This window comes from Lichenostomus cassidix, chromosome 2, assembly GCF_008360975.1.
Source record: "Lichenostomus cassidix isolate B80296 chromosome 2, HeHo_3.0, whole genome shotgun sequence".
Classification (NCBI taxonomy): Eukaryota; Metazoa; Chordata; class Aves; order Passeriformes; family Meliphagidae; genus Lichenostomus; species Lichenostomus cassidix.
Window position 1 is genome coordinate 87936066 of NC_139482.1, and position 18121 is coordinate 87954186.

The window sequence follows — 18121 nt, forward strand, 5'->3', positions numbered from 1 at the left end:
CAAAGCAATAGGTATCTCCCTGCTACAAAAGTGCTTCCAAAAGACATCCTGTGGGTCAAACTGTTTCTGTCTTTAGAGCTTTTGCTCAGCTCCAGTGAAGATACACCACCGACGATATTACATACACCGATGTTATTTTTTTGGAAGAATCAATATCAACAGAAAAAACAGGCTCATTTTCTCAGTTGTCACTTGTTTGCCTGCTTCTCATACCAGATACTCAGACATCTTCTTCCTGGCTCAGTGAGAAACCTCTTGTATGTATCCAGACACAAAATGAACATAAGCAAAAATCAGAAATCAACCCACGAGATGCTCTCCACGCATGTTGGTCATAAGGACACCAAAGACAACTTTCAAAATAATATGAAGCCAATACAGCTCTTTTGCAGTGTCCAAAAGCACTACAAGAGAAGCACCTTCAAATATACTCCTTCATACCTTTATTTAAGCAGGTTGTCTTCAAATACCTTTTAATAATTTTTGTATCATATAATCTTACTTGAAGGTTCAAGAGTCACTAAAACATTAGCTATTTCATTTGCCCCAAATACAGTTTTCATTTTTCCAGCTACTGTGAGAGGAGTTCACTGACACCAGTCATATAATCTGCTTTTGTCAAGGATAGACTTGCTACATTAATGGATCAGCCAGTGCTTAAAGTGTGAAGAAAAAACAGTGTAAGGAACAGTGTAGTCCTGTACTCAGCAAAAGCTGCTGGTTCTGCTGCTGTCCCTCTAGAAGTTCAGCCAGCAACTCACCAAAATCCTTCAATTCTGAAGGTTCTGAGAAACGAATCTATCAAATTTTACAGCAAGTTCCCAAACATTCAGCCAGCCTCTGAAATATTACTTTTAGCCCACACGATGCCAAAGCTCAGGAGACAGTGTATCAAAAAAGTTAACTTACACTTGCACTTTTTCCTACATGCCTGCTCTTAGACATCTATAGAACAACGCTTGTTAGATCATCTTTGGCCAGCTGGGGTTACTGCCAAGGGAAGGTAAAAACAAACAAAAAAGCCCCAAAACAAACCACAAAAAAGACTAGCATACAAAGAATAGAAAAAAAAACCCCTCACAAACACAGAACAAGCAATAAAAATAACAAGGAAAATCATACTTGGTATCACAACTGTTTTCTTCTTAGTGGTACTATTCCTGAGTTTGCCCTACTGTTGCAAATTACTATTTCATAGCAAAAACATTATAAAGCAAAGGAAAGCAAAAGATTCAAACATCCCCAGCCTTCACTTGGAAGTTTCTTTTACATAGGCCCAAATGACAAAATTTAGGTTACTTCAGGCCAAAGAATGAATAAGATAATTCCAGAACTCCAAAGCACTTTTCTGAGGACATGCTGCAAGCAGGGTCTTATTTATAACACATGAAATTAAGCAAATGTACAAAGCAGACAGATTTTTCTTCGGGCGACATGACAGAAACCATCAAACTCCACTGATATAGTCTGTGTCTGAAAACTGTACAGGCAGGAAGTGCAAATCTGGGAACTTTACTGTTATAACCTTCCCAAAAGGAAGCCACTGCAATGTTACTGAGCTCCAGAGGAACATAAAGCAAGTTATCTTACAAATGACCAGCACCACAAACAGCAACAGAATCCTGTGCAAAGAAAAACTATTGTGGTATGTTGAAAACCAGAGGTAACTAAAATCTTAGCTTCCTATGGATTTGTCCTGCCTGTTGAATTAGCCTATTAGGGTGGTCATATTAAGTCTTACTTCTTTAGACATTGGACTAAAAAGCTGTCAGAATTCTTGTTTTAATATTAAACAGCAACTGTAGATCCTGTGAGACACCAACTACCAGGCCCTTAGTGGTTAAGTCCAACAATCAAGGTGAAATTGAAACTCTCGGTCTTCAGTAAAAAGCTGAAAATACACAATAACAGAAGGCTAACTCTGTAGTATTTTCTTATCCACTTCTGAAAACAGAGCACAACGCTATACAGACTTTTACTCTCACCACTCTCACATGTATTTTCATGTTCAGTAAATACACAGAAATCTGACAATTCAAACGCTGTACCAAGCCGATCTGTACAAGAAAGTCAGGAGCAGGGCCAAAGGTCTGCAAAGAGAAGCTGAGAAACATGCCAAATAGGCAGCCAAGATGAGACTGTCATCACAAGTCAAGCTGAAACACAGGGAGACAGTACCTAAAGTAGTATGCGATGCAAGGAATAGGCAGGACTAGGGCAGAGTTGGGCCAGGAGCAAATGCATAAAATGCTCCAGACAGCTGGCATACTGGCCAACTAAATGAAACAAGTAGAACTGTGCAACATGCTCAATAAACAGAACATAATCATATCCTTCTCTGCTTAGCAATTTAACTGTCCAAGACTGGCTGTAACCAGGTAGTGAAGACCCCAGCTCAAGTGTTCAGCGATTCTGAAAAATGTGCTTGCCCAGCTCCTCTCACTCCATTAAAACCACCCTTGAATTATCAAATCTAGCAGGCAAGGACAGACAGTCCTTCAATTCACAAAATTGATCTTGTGAGTGTCATTATTCCATTTTTTTCCCTAGCAGTGACAGTTCTATGTCATTTAGTCATTCTCAGTCCCAGTTTCAGATCATACAAGGAGTCTTGAGGACGGGTGACATGCTGTATTCCACCCTCTTAGGCAGGTGCCTGCAATTTAAATAGTGCTGCTCGTGCATCATTAAAACCTCTGCCTTGCAGGGCAGCCAGAATGCCCCAGATACTCAAACCAACTGAAAGTTGCTCCAAACAGCCTTTTTAAAGAGAGCCTGTAAAAATTCAGTACTGCTTTAATTAATTGCAGGGTGGCAGCTCCAACTGATTTCAGAAGTGTAACTCCCATGCAATCAATTTCAGCACCAGCTCAATACCTAAGAAAAACTAGTTTTTTTTCCTGATAAGCCAAACATATACAGTTAAGTGTCACTGAACTTCGTAGGATGGGGAGGGGCAGAATTATTTCACTTCTCTATTTGCATGCAAATGTCTGTGAGGAAACTTTGTTTCAATTCAAGACACAAAGTGCCATATAACACACAAGAGCAGAAAGTATTGTAGCAAACCATTTATACTGGCAACACCACCACTGGTTTCACAAGGCACCGGAGAACACAAAAAGCTATGGAATAGCAACGTGGCACTACATACAATTCTTCTAAAATGTACCCATACACGCATTTTTGAGTGGGTTGTTACATTTTCACCACTGTAGAATCAGCAACAAAGTGACAGCTGCAAAAGTAGAGAACGCTGAAGTTGAGGCTTTCACTTGGCCTCTCTCCCTAACAACACAAAACCCCATCACTACAATTCCCCTGACACTCTAAGGGAATCCTACAGAGGCAGCACAATGGGCTCTGCTTGCCTTCAATGTGGAGATAAGCTGTACAAGTAGCCTGCAGAGGGATGTCCATTTACAGTATTTACTCCTCAGCTTTTTTTCTAGAACGGAAAAATTACAGTTGTTTTTCTAATAGCAGTTGCCATCTTGTGCATTCTGTATGTAGGGATAGAAAATCCATGAAAGATAAAGGTTGAAAAGTGCTATTTTGGGCTTGGTTTTCAAGAGTCGCCTTACTCAAATGTACATGCTCACTAAATTCTGAACTCACAATTTTTCTAATGAAGTAACATCTAATATGAAAACTGCTCTTTTCTGGAGAGAAAAGAAGAAAAAAAAATTTGCAAGGGCTCAAAAGTCTTCTGAAAGTTATAGGGGAAAAAAGCCATTAAGGTTCCAGATTACAATTACTTCCTGTGTGTATGGATACAGAGACCTTAAAAATGGAAAAACAAGAACACACACACACCAAATACACAAAGTTGTATCAACGCACAAAACTCAATTCACCAAAAATTAGGATCTTTTCCACTTGGAATTACATTGTTCTTACAGAAGAAGTATTATTATAGTCATGATACTCTACAAGAGATTTGTAAAGCTGGTGGTAGTATCTTACTAGAGCAACAACTATACATAGAAATATATACTTACTTGACTCAAGTCTGAACCAACCACTGAAGGTAAATGTATGTCAACAACAACTTCTCCAAGTCTGACTAATTGCTTAGCAGATGGACCACCTGACAGAAGGCAAACCAAGTATTCATGGGATAGAGGCAGTATTAATGGGAACCAGGCAGGGAACAATGCAGCCCATAGCACAAGGAAAGGTCAACAGTGGGAAGTAAATAATCAGTGTCCTCTTTAGCTTTAACAGAAGTAAAGTCTGTGGTATTTGGGATGGTCTTACAAAATGTGCTCTATTTCCTTTAAGGACTTCTTGAGGGACAAAGACTTTTTTTGTATCCGAGAGTTGGCTGTTTGCTCTCACACCTGCAATACCTGTATGAGGGCATGGCTGTATGTTTTAGCTTTCTGCTGCCAGTCTAAAAAGTATTTGAGGCAGGCAGCAATGTTGGTTTGCAGGTTTCCTACATACTGCAGTTTGTAACTTCAATAAATGATATCAACTAGTGATGGTGGTTTAGGCATTTCAGCAGCAGTTTAAATGAGAAGTAATTTTTAAAGAATTTTCCAGGACTCCAAGCCAAATGATAAATGCCTATAATACACAGGTGACAATGCAAGTATTTTAAGTCTCTGCAAGAGAGCTTCTGTGAGGACTGAAATCCTGCAGGACCATTTGGGTGGTCACAGCCTGAAGGAAACACTGATCTTGAAACAGAGTGTTTTAAATGAGAAGATGAAATGGATAAGCTTGGCAACAACTTCAAGATGCTCCACAGAAATGGGGAGCTCATGTGTGTACTCAAGACAGGCTACAATGCCAACATAGTATAGGATTTTGGCATCCATCCTAGTGACCTTAGTGCTTAAGCTGCTGATTTACAGTGTATAAAAGAGATGAAACCTGTGATGCCTTCCCCTTAGAGCAGGTGTTTCCATAAGGAGTTTAAGGACTGTTAGAGAATCTGAGAAGTATTTAATTGTGAGATTCTCACTGAGGATCTATGGGTCTACCACACCTCTCTTCCTCATGTGCTTTGGAAGGGTGGGGGGACACTTGGGATGCAGGACTAAAGGATGAGGTTGCCCAACAGAGCTGATGGGTAATTTGTCACCTTCTCAGTTTTGAGATGAAAACATACCCAGCTACCCAGGCATAAATATGTTCCCCTGAATTATTTATTCCCATTTTTTAGTCAGGATGCTTGAGAAAGGCCTATAATGCACTTTCAAAAAATGAGCTTGAACAAAAATTCACAAGTTTACTAGATGTGGAAAAAACCACCCACAACAGAATTGATAGTTTTCTATCAGCACTGTGTGATTCTCCCTTTCTCTATAGGTCTGCTGTGTTCTGTCAAACACAAATTACCTCCTTCCCTTCTATAAACTTAAGCTACCATATCATCCTGTACATTTCACAGGTACCAACTCCCTCTCCTTTTCAGAGAGTGGTGTTAGAGATGTCAACAAGTTGCCTGAAGTTTAAATTAGCTTTTCAATTAGATTGAGTTTCTAAAAGTTCAGACAACTGAAAATGTTCAAATCATAAAAGTGATCCAACAAAATCCCCATCAATTAATATTTACTGACAAATCCCCTTTCCTTCTTACTGAAGCATTTCTTCAATAGCACCGATCACTTTGGCACTGAAAAATTACTTTTACCCAGGTTGCTTCAACAGCCAAAAATATGACAGTGAAGTGTAACTATTCAGAATTTATGCACAAACCTTGTCCTGACTTGAAGTGGGATTCAGTAGACAAAACAGGGAAGTGTAAGGATCTGTACTGATAAATTGATCTGACTTCTTCAGCCCATGCAAGATATAATTGACTCCTAGATGCCATTTTCCCACTGTAAGATTTAAGTGGTGCAGCAAACTTCGTATCTCCAATCTACCAAAACCCTGGAAAGCCATTGTCTAGAAACACAGATCTTCCTTCAGCATCATGATGTATTCCACCTGTTTGGAATTTGCTACTTTCCAGATACTCTTTTTTTTTGGATGACTATTGAAGTGTAATTTATATTTGGGCAAGCAGTTCCTCTCCAGAGTTTGTTAACCTTGTGGGTGCGCCAAATGGATAATTTTCTTCACTACTGACCACTAACTGAAGAGTTCATAACTCTTCTGTTAGAGTCAAAGAGCATTTTTAAATCTGGTTTTGTTTTCCTAAAAAGGAGGAAGATGTTTGTAAGAGTCACAGGACTGAAATCTGCTTCTGAACTTGGACTTTGCGAATCAGGAGAGCTGCCTTCAAAGTAGAAAGCAGTGGAACACTCATACACAAACACAGTTGTGGAATACTTCCAATTCTATAAAGAATGGGCTTTTAATCATCTGGACTTTTAAGTGGAGCAGAAGCTTAATATTCCATGACTGGCAAACTAAGGGTACAATAATATAGGCAGCTGTTCCAAAAACCTATTAAAATACTTGCAGAACCAATCTTGGTAACCATTGAACCAATCTTGGTAACCATTTAGCAATCAGATCATTTTGTGCCTGCTGAAGCACCTGATCCCTCTGGTAAACAATGTACAATGTCCCAATAAACACTGTCATTACATCAAAAAGCCAGCTTATTTATATCATACTTGAATATACTGGATGAAGATCTACTCTTTAGCCAAAGTCCACATACTTGGAAATAAAATTTCCTCTGCCAATTCATTTTTTACATGTTTAAGTCTGCTCAGATAGTTAAATGAATGTACTTCATTCAAAGCTTCCCAGAAGATTCAGAATAACCATTAACAAGACTCAATTAAGAGATAATGAGGTTGGGATTATCAGTGACTGGCTCCTTACTGAAGATAGTATAACAAGTTTGCAAGACTTGAAACACTGAAGAACACAAAATTCCAACCTCTCTGGGATGAATTCTGGATGCATGTTTAGAGTGTTGACAATTCATCAGGCAATCAAATAAAAACATGAGCACCTTATCACATAAGGAAGCATAAGAGAAATACCAGTGGTCCAGTAACATGAAATATATTTTTATGTGTGTGCATGTAGAGAGGCATAAATAACATTGGGATTAAAATACTAGATCAAAGAAGGAGAGGATAGCCAGCACTATCTGCTTCACAGAAAACTTCTTTCAAACCCGTAAAAGAGAAATAAATCACAATTCTACTGGAAAGTTCTCACTAATTTTTAAGCCAAACGAATCAATTCCATGATTACTACCTCTCTGTTAAGGTCCATTTACTCAAATAACACAAACACCACAAACTGCTGTAATTAATGTTGCTCATATAAAAGTACTCTCCTGAAAACAAAAAGGGTTTTTGAACTCTGAATCCCAGTTATGACCTTTGGTATGCCTCACTTCTGTGGCATTTTTGTGAACATTTCATAAGTGACTATACAACTTCTGTAGCTGCACAGCATAAAGCAAATGCAGCTATACAACACAAAACACTCATTTATTTGACTGCACTGTACATTCCAGTAATATTCCACCAAATCACTACATGTCTTCTCTTCCTCTGTAACTGGTTTTACTCACACGTGAACCAAATGAAGTGAATAATTTTTAAAATGTATTGTAGGAAATCTAGACTTTCAATGGAATCCAGTAAAAGTCACCTTAAAATTAAATTAGGTATTTAGAAAATAGTTTGAACTGCTTGACACACATTGTGTTACATTCAGTGGAACTACACTCTCCACATCCTACAGATTCTCCTAGTGCCCACAGAATCTACTACGTGGGAGAGTTAAGTAGCCATTATAGCATTCTGTTAAATGCCATTCTGCCATTTCATCTTATTGCAGTAATACAACATGGACTGAAGTTACCTCATTTAATTTGGGCCCTCCAGACAGACCATCTTCAAGTCAATGGGAGTTCCACACAGACTACTTTTATTTTGCTGAGCCAGCAGTTATTAAACAGTCAACTGAGTCACCTGAGAAAGAAGAAAAATCAGCCCCTACTTCTATGCCTGGACTGCTCCTAAGGCCCAGGCTGGCCTGCACACACCTATGCTGTACAGGATTGCCAACACACTGTCTCACAACAGTATCTTCTTTCAGTACTGGACAAGGGAGTTCAATTTCTTTTTGTTTTCACACTGTGCCTGTTTGCACACATTTGTTTTCAAAAACACATGCCTGCCTGCACCCTTTCTTTTTGTTCAAAGCATCTAGTAATTTTTACATAGATTTTTCTCTGCCACAAATTTCTAAACTCCATTAGTAAGATATTCAATGAAATTAAGATACAACTACAGATCTGGCCTGAACTTTACTTCATACAGGCAGACCTTTATATGACAAGATTCCTTAAAAGTAACTTCCACATCTGACCACTCACCCTTTGTGGACATGTCTTGGCTCCTGGTTTTGAACACAACCATAAAAACACATAGTATAATTAAATTTTAGAAGGATGTCAGCACCAACAGCCTGATTCCACTTCATTGCAAAGGAACTCAAAGCTTTTGTTCAGACTTCTAAATTAAAGAGTCCTACCCATGGTTTGCTGGTTGCTAGACACAAGACAAGGGGTTTCTCCAAATGTTTCCATGCAGACTTTGGTTAGAAGTCTACAAGCCCAAAAGCTTACACAATTCTTTTCCTGTCACAAATGCACCAAAAATCACAGGTGTCTCTCAGACATTTGTGAGAGCTTATATGAATAATTCCAAAGACAGTATTCAAGCACTACTGACTCAGGCATCTGCTTTTCTCATGACTAAACCCAAGTGCACAACAATCTGCTCTTGCTCATCTCTCACTCTCTGCCTAAAACAAACTTATTGATGTGTGAAGGATTAGCAGCACTCCCTCAAGGCAGGGTAGCATTCAGAGCAGACAACATTCCTAAAACACATTTCTGGGAGGGCACCCCAACTCACATCAAGTCTAAGCAGACTTTCTCTTTAGCATCACTCTTTGCTTCCATAGCCCCATCCTAATTTACTTTTCCATCTGTCAGGTCTTAAAATGTTGCAATTTCACTGCAAATTTAATCATGAGTTTGGTAGGATTGCTTTGACTTCATACACTGATTCAGCTTTGGAATAAGTGGAAAAAGAACATCCCTCCATCCCCAATTTTTTCTGTCGACATTCAGTAAAAAACCCAAAAATCTCACCATGTATTACAGCAAAATTTCCTTTCTGTTTCAGTCCTTCTCATACACACCAAGTGAACTTCCTAACCAATAATTTTTAATTGTTCTTGAAAAATTAAATATCTACCAACTTACTTCCCCAAACAGGAATATCTTTGCTTTCTGCTTTCATCACAATGGAGGCAAAGGTCATAGTTACTGGAATGGCATCGAAGTAGGAAGAATGGGGAGCCACCGTTAATATTGCTGCTTCTGCTGGCAATGCCCGTCTGCCTTTTACATTTATCCAGTGGAATCCACCAGCAAGCCACATCATTCTCATGATTGCTTTCAGCAAAACATCCACTATCCTGTAAAAAGTTGGGAAAACAGTTATGTTGCCACAGGAACACCTTAAAATAATGGAAAGAAAAACATGACATGCATGACAGAAATTCAGATAGGATACAATGCTTAAAACAGAGCTGGAATACTGCACAGACTTTGTTTTTCTCTTTCTCAGCAGATTTAAAACCACTTTCAAGGTAAGATGCTGTTCAATTTCATTTTATACCTGACTACTAATGCATTTTAGTCTCCAGGATTGGCATTTAGTCCATCATTAAGTTTCATTCAGACTATGACTGTTTTTTCTACACAATACCTAATAAGGTTTACTACTAGCACCTAAAAAGCTCTAATAAATTGAGTCCTAAAATATATTACTAGGATATTTTTAGAATGCACTTACCCTAATTCCTGGTTTTGAGTTTACCCAAACAAAACAGGGGAGAAATATAGGGTACAGATTCTCAAATACAGGAATGCCTACAGAATACATATGCGAGCCCTGGCAATATTTTACTTCCCTTTTCCCCATCTCTTCCTAATGTGATTTGGACTTCGTTTCTTGTGGATTTTTTGTTTCTTATGGATTTTTTTGGTGGGGTGGGGGAGGGTTTTTTTTGTGGCATTCTGTTTGTCTGGTTTTTTTTAAAGTCTTGAAAAGAGAAAATCTGAACCAACAGAGTATAAAAATCAAACACCACAAATTGTAACATTTACAGGGATTGGAGGCTGGAGAGCAGGGTGACACTGAAAACTGGATTAAATGGGGAAGGGAGAATGTAAAAAGATCCAAAATAATTGCATGCAAGACTGAAGGCAGCCAATTATTTCATTAGTTATTATACTGATATCACTCCAAATGAAATGTAAAGTGACATGCTTCTCTGGTTTTCAACCTCCTCCTCTCCTGTGATGCAAAACACAATCAGCTTCCTTCATGCTAGTGCCAACTCCTAATTTTAAAGTTGTCTACAGAAGAGGTAATACACTCCTCCTTTCATGCTCCTCAAATGGCAGTTTTCATGGATGGGTAGACACTATCTTACATTTTACCTTAATTAGCATTGCAATATCAAAGCCATCACAGACTTTTAATAAACACCAAAGTATGGGGCAAGCCCTCAGGGAATCAACACAAGTTTTGTCAATTCATCCCAGGGTAGAAAACAATGGGGTGAAGCTGTTTAAAACAACAATTTAGAATATGAAATCTGGGCACATTCCATAGAGTCAATCTTCATAACCAGAAGTTGACATTACAGGAGTAAATGCAATTGAAGATGCCACAACAAAGCTTCATACTACATTCTCAATAAAGATAAGGACACAGAGATTACCAATGTAATTCTTGGATCACCTGGTACATCAAAGAGTTGAGGCACTTCTAGTTTCCCACCTGAGAAAACTGTTTAATAATTTTTATATTTTGCTTTTGAACAGAAAAGCAGATCTCTGAGACAGGTATGAGGTATTTCCCATCTCCTCTATTTCAAACTGCTGAACTATATAATGATTCCCTTAGTATTTCACCATATCAGTGACTCACTTTCGCCACCAGGAGAGGGGCTTTTCAAGCTCTTGCTCGTCAGATCCCATTGAAGCAATGAACGCAAAAGGCCAGGCCAGCAACATCATAAAAGCAGCAAAAAAGAGTCGGATGGGAAACAGAGTCAAGGTCATGAAGGCAATCTGCAAAATAGTAATAATAAAAAAAAGCATTATTCTAACACAATCTCAGACTGAAAAGGTCAGTGATTCCAGAAACTGATACTGATTCTTTACTTAAAAATATCAAACGGTAAAACCAGCAGAATACAATTCAATTCCAGATATGCCAGATAAGGTTAAAAAAAGCACACTTTTTCAACACCACAATAGATGGGCAAGGATGAGTAACGAGGCATAAGGTGCTGTCTCATGTTGTGCTTAATCTGATGCATCTCCAGGCTGCTGTAGAAAGCTTAATTCATATTCTTCTCTTCCCTGATACAGATCTAGTCATCACACAGCTCACTTTCTACTTCCTCTCACTTCCCAAAACAGCTCAACAACCAACTCACTCTGTAGCTGCACAAATCTGTACATCTAGGGTAGGTGGAGGGAACACACAGCAGGAGAAAAGCCCAAGATACCACTTTCAAGCCCTAAGCTACCCACCCAATGCAGTTGGATTTTATGACGATGGTTCAGACTAGCACCATCATCCTGCAACAATGATGATCTCACTCTCCAGAACAGGATTCCAGTCCCTGTGAAGATTGCTTTAATTTGCAGAACTGACAGAAAAATGAATATTTTTTTCTCTTTTTTTTTTCCTTAGGCTAGTTTCCCAGATGAACCAGTAAAACTTCACACACTGCAATGGTCAGATGAGCACCAAAGTTACACCAACTCACACAGCTCTGCATCCACAGACAAGACCACCACATCTGGCAGCAAATAGAGGAGCATTCTGGAGATGAGAGCAGCTGCCTTCTAAGTTTGTAAAATGAGAAGGACCAGCCACTAAGAAATAAGGGAAACAAAATCCAGGTGAGGACACAAACCTTTGGGATTTGTATCTCCTCCCTCCCACTCCTCCAAGTCTTCTATTAAAGGCAAAGCTGAATGGTGAGTTACTGGTAGTGAGGTATTCCATCCCTCGCATCGCTGTATCAATCCTTTGTACCAAAGATCATTTTAGTGCCATGTCACAGAAGGGAAGTAGAAGTTGCGCCCATAATATCATGAAACAGCATAAATGTGCAGAAAAGGCCTCTTGGTCTTCCACATCTTCTACTCACATAGGAAATTTGGTAGGAGGAAAAAGTATGTTTAGCTCCGGAAAAAGGTTAGGAATCAAAAAAGACACTAACATTTGAAAAGGAGTTCAGTCTATATCAGTATTCAGACATCTTCCCAGGCAAGAAAGCTTCTATTCTGTAAAACCTATGTACAGCAATAGTGTCAGTGTCAGACAGAAAAAATGAGATCTTGTCCCCATGGCCACTGTCAGAGTTTAGAATGCAGGAGACATACACTCTGGCTCTGACCTTATGCGGACATTATTTCAGTGATCACGTTCCTACATATTTGGGATGTTCACAGAGACATGTCTTGTATTAAAATTACAAATCCTGTTTGGTAATAAGTCAAATGTAAACACCTGTGTTTTGAGATACATTTAAATACTCCTAAAGGTCCATCTGGAGTTGTACTTTGAGGGGTTCAACTCATGACTAAAGAAATCTCATGAAGGGGGTTGACTACAGCTTATTTAACACTTGCTGGTCTACAACATCCAACTTAGTTTTTCAGAAGCTGTAGTGTATACTGTGAAAGACCCATGGACAGATTGTAACAGAAGGCTGCCCTGGGAAACTGATCTCCATTCTTCCATCAGAAGGGCTTAAATCTGATGTAAGGCAAGTCACTTAAACTAAATAGGTATCATATGTTCTCCTTGTTTAGAGACTGCATTCAGATTTAAGTAGGACCTCACAAAGAAGGTATAAAATATGAACTCAAGTTCCAAGTTCTTCAAAATATCTGGTCCTACGTATCTAAGCATTGAGCAAGAGAATCACAGAGTACCCTTGTTTCTACTTCTCTAGGTCTGTTTCCTGTCTTGAAATCCACTATCATAGCCCTCGCAAAATGAAGCTGAAAAAATGCAATTTTGAAATTAGCAAGACAGTGAGAAACATCACTAAAACTAGTTTATTCACAATAAAATTTCCACAACTTGTTACAAAGTAGCGGTCACATAGTGAGAAAAGAAGATACTATTTGACATGGTAGAGATTTTGATTTTTCTTTTACAAGTATCAGACAGAGACTACATCTTGCCCCACTATTATCATCCCTATAGCTCATCTCACCAAAGATGGCAGTGAAGGAGCTAGGAATTCATCCCTCAACAATTCTTTCACTACCCACTTTCCCACTCTGCAAGTTCCCCAACTGACACATTCATGGAGATAAATAGAGGAGTAGAAATTTTCATGTGCAACTAAGCCAATCTAACAGATCAGTGCTGTGAAAGAGTGGTCCTGTTAACTCTCTCCTCAATCCTCCCCTGAGTCAGCTCTAGCACTTATGGGAGCTTGCAACGAGCCAATATAGCTCATTAGTGAGAAAAAACACAGCCATCCCAGCAAAAGAAAATAATCACAACACAGAAAACCACAATGATATGCTGGTTAATGAGCCAAATCAGCTCACCAAGGCACCAAATGAACACCAGCACTGGTGAAATAAAATGGGCCAGAAACACAGGAAGAAAGGAAAATAGCATTGTATTGTGTTTTTAAGTAGCAGGGAAAAGAGCTACAGATGCTTAGTGACAGCTCCAATAATGCTTCTGCCTGTTCTGCAGTGGTACACAAGAATCCAGAGCTTGGACTTACATGACAGGTGCCCAGAAGACGTTAGTATGAACAAAATTCATGGTTAATAAAATCCTGTCTGACTTTCTCACAGAATGATTTCAGTACTATAATAAAAAGATTCTAACAGGTAGCTTCAAGGATGACCCCTACTGTCACCACCTTATCAGAGTAAAATAGCCATCATTTCTACTGATGAAATTCAGTTCTGAATCAGTCTTACTGCTTTTATACTCCTGTAATCTCCCAGTTTGTATAAAGTCAATGAAAGATGATGTGAACAGTTCCTTGACAGTCAAACGGATTTCTTTTTGGTGTTGTTCTTCCTCCTCTTGGTTGTTTTACCCTCTTACTTTCTACCCTTCTTTCACTCCCACAGTCTTGGACTAGAACATGCTAAAAAGCATTTACTTTTGAGCTGCATTCATGAATAAAAAAGCTAATCTGACCTCTTGCAGAGTGCAGGGCGAGGTTGTAGTGAAGATAATGGGGCTATCTGGCAGACCATCAGCAACAGACAACAGACCATCGGACAAAGCAGTCTTGTCTCCCAGTGCCCTGGGCTCCCTCCTTCTTGCACCTACATTCCTAACCTTCCTCGACAGACTGCAGTCCCAGAAGTCCCCCGTAAGATTCCCAGGACAGAGAGAAAAACCTGTGACACACTATGTGCCTACAGCTGAACAGGAAGTGAGTTCAGCTACAATAGTTAACACTGAACCCTGCGTAGCTGGCCAGGGCTGTACGGAAGAGAATGCACACTTCTGCAATTCACCTGGGGAGCATTTCTTCTGGGAGCATTTGTCTCCAGCAGAACACTTCCACAGCTCTGCTTTAACAGCTTCTGTCTCAAGCACAACTTTTAATCAGTGAAGAGGCTGGAAAAGCATGACTAAGGCTAAGAAAAGAATCTACCATAGTTCTGTACACCAGCTTATGTGCTTTTTCCTGCACAAAACTGCAACAATAAGACTGAAGGGAGGCTGGGTTAAAGAACTCTATGCTGCTGTATATCAGCAAAAGACTGCTCGCTTGAAAAGCAAGTCCAAGATGCACTCTTTGGTGAGGACGCTGCTCCTTTGGCCTGTGCACTTTGACAAACTACAGAGGTTTAAATACATCCCAGTCTTCACGGAAAATAACAAATCCTTAAAATCCACTGGCAAAGGTCACATCTCATACCTATGTTCAGGGCAGTCCACACAGAAGGCAGGTGTGTCCTGCAAACACACTCTTCTCTGATGAAGCACCTCAACGTCTGAAAGGACTAACATCAGATCCGCAATGCCAGTAGCTCCCATGAGACTCATTACTGCAAAAACTGTAAAACTGAGAATCTGTTCTCCCAGCAGTATCTTTAAAATTTCTTATAAATAACCAAGTAGAAAGCAACATTAAAAAGATCAATTAACACTGCAAATAAAATACCGTTATAACTGTAGACAACCCTAGTCCATATAAACATGTGCTATCTTTGCTTCTCTCTGCTCCCTGAAAGACTTCTACCTCATTAATTGCATATTAACCATGACTTCAGGAACAAAGTACGTTACACGGAAAGTAAATCTTACAACTATGCAATTTATTGAGGAAGCCCTAGATATAAACTAAATGAGCCAAATGTCACAAACCTTTTCTCTTTTTTCCAGCTTAACCAACAATTTATCAGTAACCACTGATTACATACTGGACAACTCAATTAAAAAGTAAAATCCTTTTCTGCTGGAAACTGCTATGAATTCCTGGGCTGCTAGATATGTAACATGGGTCACATTCCGATGTTTTTTACGTCAGGCCATACATATCTTGTGTTAAGTATCTGGACAGTAACAGGGCAGCACAACAATGAACTTCACTAAGAATGCAATTAAATCAAAGTGGATCTAAAGCACCTTGACCCAAGAGGTTCAGTATTAGTGAATTATAAAATTTCCAATTTTAACAGGTACTGAAGGCTGCCAGGCTCCCAAAACAACAGCTTAAAAAAGCTGAAGTACTACAGTGATGGAAGCGGCAGAAATGGCCAGCCCCTCATTAGGTGAGCCTCTGACGGCATTTCTTCCTCCTGCAAGTGACACAGATCTTACCGAAAGCCTCAGACAAGGGCCATGCCCTGTGAATACCCAACCACTTACTGCTCATTGTGCGAGGCCAGGCAGACACACGGAGGTGGAAAAAAACATCAACAAAACCAAAACCAAACAATGAAATAAAGAGCCACGCAACTACAAATTTGCATTTCAACCCTGTTTCCTGTAACCTCACCGTTACCTGCACGATGCCTAAATTACGCCGCAGGGACTATTTACCCAGGGGCCAAACTTGGGCTGCACGGGATGCCTCGGCCCAGCTTAATACCCACCTTAACTTGACGCTGGGAAAGAGCGGCTCTGCAGGGCTGCACCCCCGCCCCCCAGTAAAAAAAAACCAAAAAACACCTCCATAAACAAAACCCCAAAAAAAACAGAAAAACGAAAAAACTCTCAAACCTCAAAATGCCAACACAACCCATAAGCCCCCCCTCCCCAAAAACAACAATAAAGAAAACCCCAACAGGTTTTTATTCCTTTGAGGAAGGCATCGGAGCACAAGTTGAGGCGCACGCCCTGCGAGCGCCGGGCGCTACAGCATCACGGCCGCCCCAGCCCCCGGCCCGGGCCCGGCCGCCGCCTCGCACCCGGCCGGCACCGCTGCCCCGGCTCTGCCGGCACCGCCGCCTCACAAAGCGCCGCAGAGCCGGCGGGAGCCCCCGCCCGCCGCAGGACGCGGCCCGGCAGCCGATGCGCCGCGGGGGACGCGCGGAAGGAGGCGGCGGCGGCGAGGGAGAGGGGCCCGGCGGCCGCTCGCCCCTACCTTGGCTTTCTCCAGGGGGCTGAAGCGCAGCTGGTGCACGAAGGGGCTCCGCGGCGGCGGCCCGCGCTCCCGGCTGCCGCCCGTGCAGCATCCCCGGCCGCGGCCGCTCAACTTCATGGCGGGGCAGGACAACGGGCGGAGCCGGCGCGGGAGAGGGCGCGGGAGAGGGCGCGGGCGCTGCGCGGCGGCCGCCGGTCCCGGGCAGCGGCGGCGCCGGGCGGGAGCGCGGAGTGCGGGCGGCACCGGCGGCCGGAGCGCTCCCCGCTGAACGCCGGCCCCCGCCCTCCCGGCCGCCCGCGCATGCGCCCTGCGCGCCGGCTACAGCGGCTGGGCTGCGCGCCGCTCGCCGCGGCGGGTGGGAATGGGAAGCGGCGGCGGCGTGGGCGCGCACCCTCCCGCCCTGCTTCCCTCCGCCCACCTACCCACCCTCGGAGCGTCCCCCCGGGCATGCCGGGAGCGCGGCCCCGCCCGGCGGGATGAGGGGCGCCGCCAGCCTGCTCCGGGGGGCCGCGCCGGCCCGCATCCCCGGCGGGAGGAGGGGAGTGGGGCGAGGTGGCCGCGGGGACCCGCAGGGACCCGCCGGCACGGCCGCGCAGGGGCTGGCACCTCGCTCGAAGCCCGGAACGGGGGCTCCGCTGGGCGTGCGGCAGCGGAGGGGCGTTCAGAAGCAAAGGGGAATGAGAAGGGGCGAGAGGAGTCGCTGAGGGATGCAGATGGGTCTGAGGTGCCGTAGGTGTACCCTCGGAGTGGTGCTGCATGAGCATCCCCGCCGTACCTGGGAGAAGCCAGGTGTTGTGCTGGCAGCACGTGCCTGGGAGCGGTGAGCTCCGTCGGGAAACCTCTGCTCCAAGCAAACCTAGACAGTTTTTAATGAAGTCTGGCTAATTTGCGCCGTGGGATCCTGGCGGAGTTGGCTGAGGAAGTAGCTAAGTTTGGGGTTTAATAAATCTTTAAATAGAAAGTAAGTTATTAAGTAAAGAAAAGCATTCGTGTTCTGTCCATTCTCAAAGGACCGAGCTGGATGACCTGTATTGTTCTTGACTGTTTTAACATAAACCACAGGCAAAACAGTGGAAAAAGATAAAAAATCGTTTGATAAAGAAATAAGTAAGATATCCTTAATGTCAATCACCTCACTTGTAAAACAATGCTGATAGCCTTATTCAGTGACACAGGTAAATTGATAAAAGTAACTGCAGAAACATGGCTTCTGTTTTTAATCTGATAGGCTTAGAACTGCAAAATGGTCTGACTCCTCTGGTTAATACCATGTGTACTTCTAATGGCTAATGCTGCTGAATGGTCAGTGTGTTATACAGAGAAATAGTTTTTTACTTTTGAAAGATCAGAATAGTTTTCAGAGGCTAATATTCATGGTTTTGGGTTGTGCAAGGTTCCATTTGCAAGATTTTTGCCAGAGATCCAAAATATACTCACTGTTAATAAAATCCATGGATGTGCTAAATGGTAACTTAGTAAACTACTGTGAGAGCAACTGCAATGT

At 41.8% G+C, this 18121-nt stretch overlaps 1 protein-coding gene across 1 annotated transcript in view; it reads right to left on the reverse strand.

The window, feature by feature from the left end:
• The window catches only part of LPCAT1 (lysophosphatidylcholine acyltransferase 1), a 69017-nt gene extending 52123 nt beyond the window's left edge, over window positions 1-16894 (reverse strand). Inside the window, exons 1-3 of the mRNA XM_085052304.1 lie at window positions 16618-16894; window positions 10944-11086; window positions 9206-9420 (exon numbers count right to left, since the gene is read on the reverse strand). Coding sequence (XP_084908430.1) covers window positions 9206-9420; window positions 10944-11086; window positions 16618-16734 — 475 coding nt within the window. The 5' untranslated portion in view covers window positions 16735-16894. The remainder of the gene's footprint in view (window positions 1-9205; window positions 9421-10943; window positions 11087-16617) is intronic.
• Between the last annotated feature and the right edge of the window lie 1227 nt (window positions 16895-18121).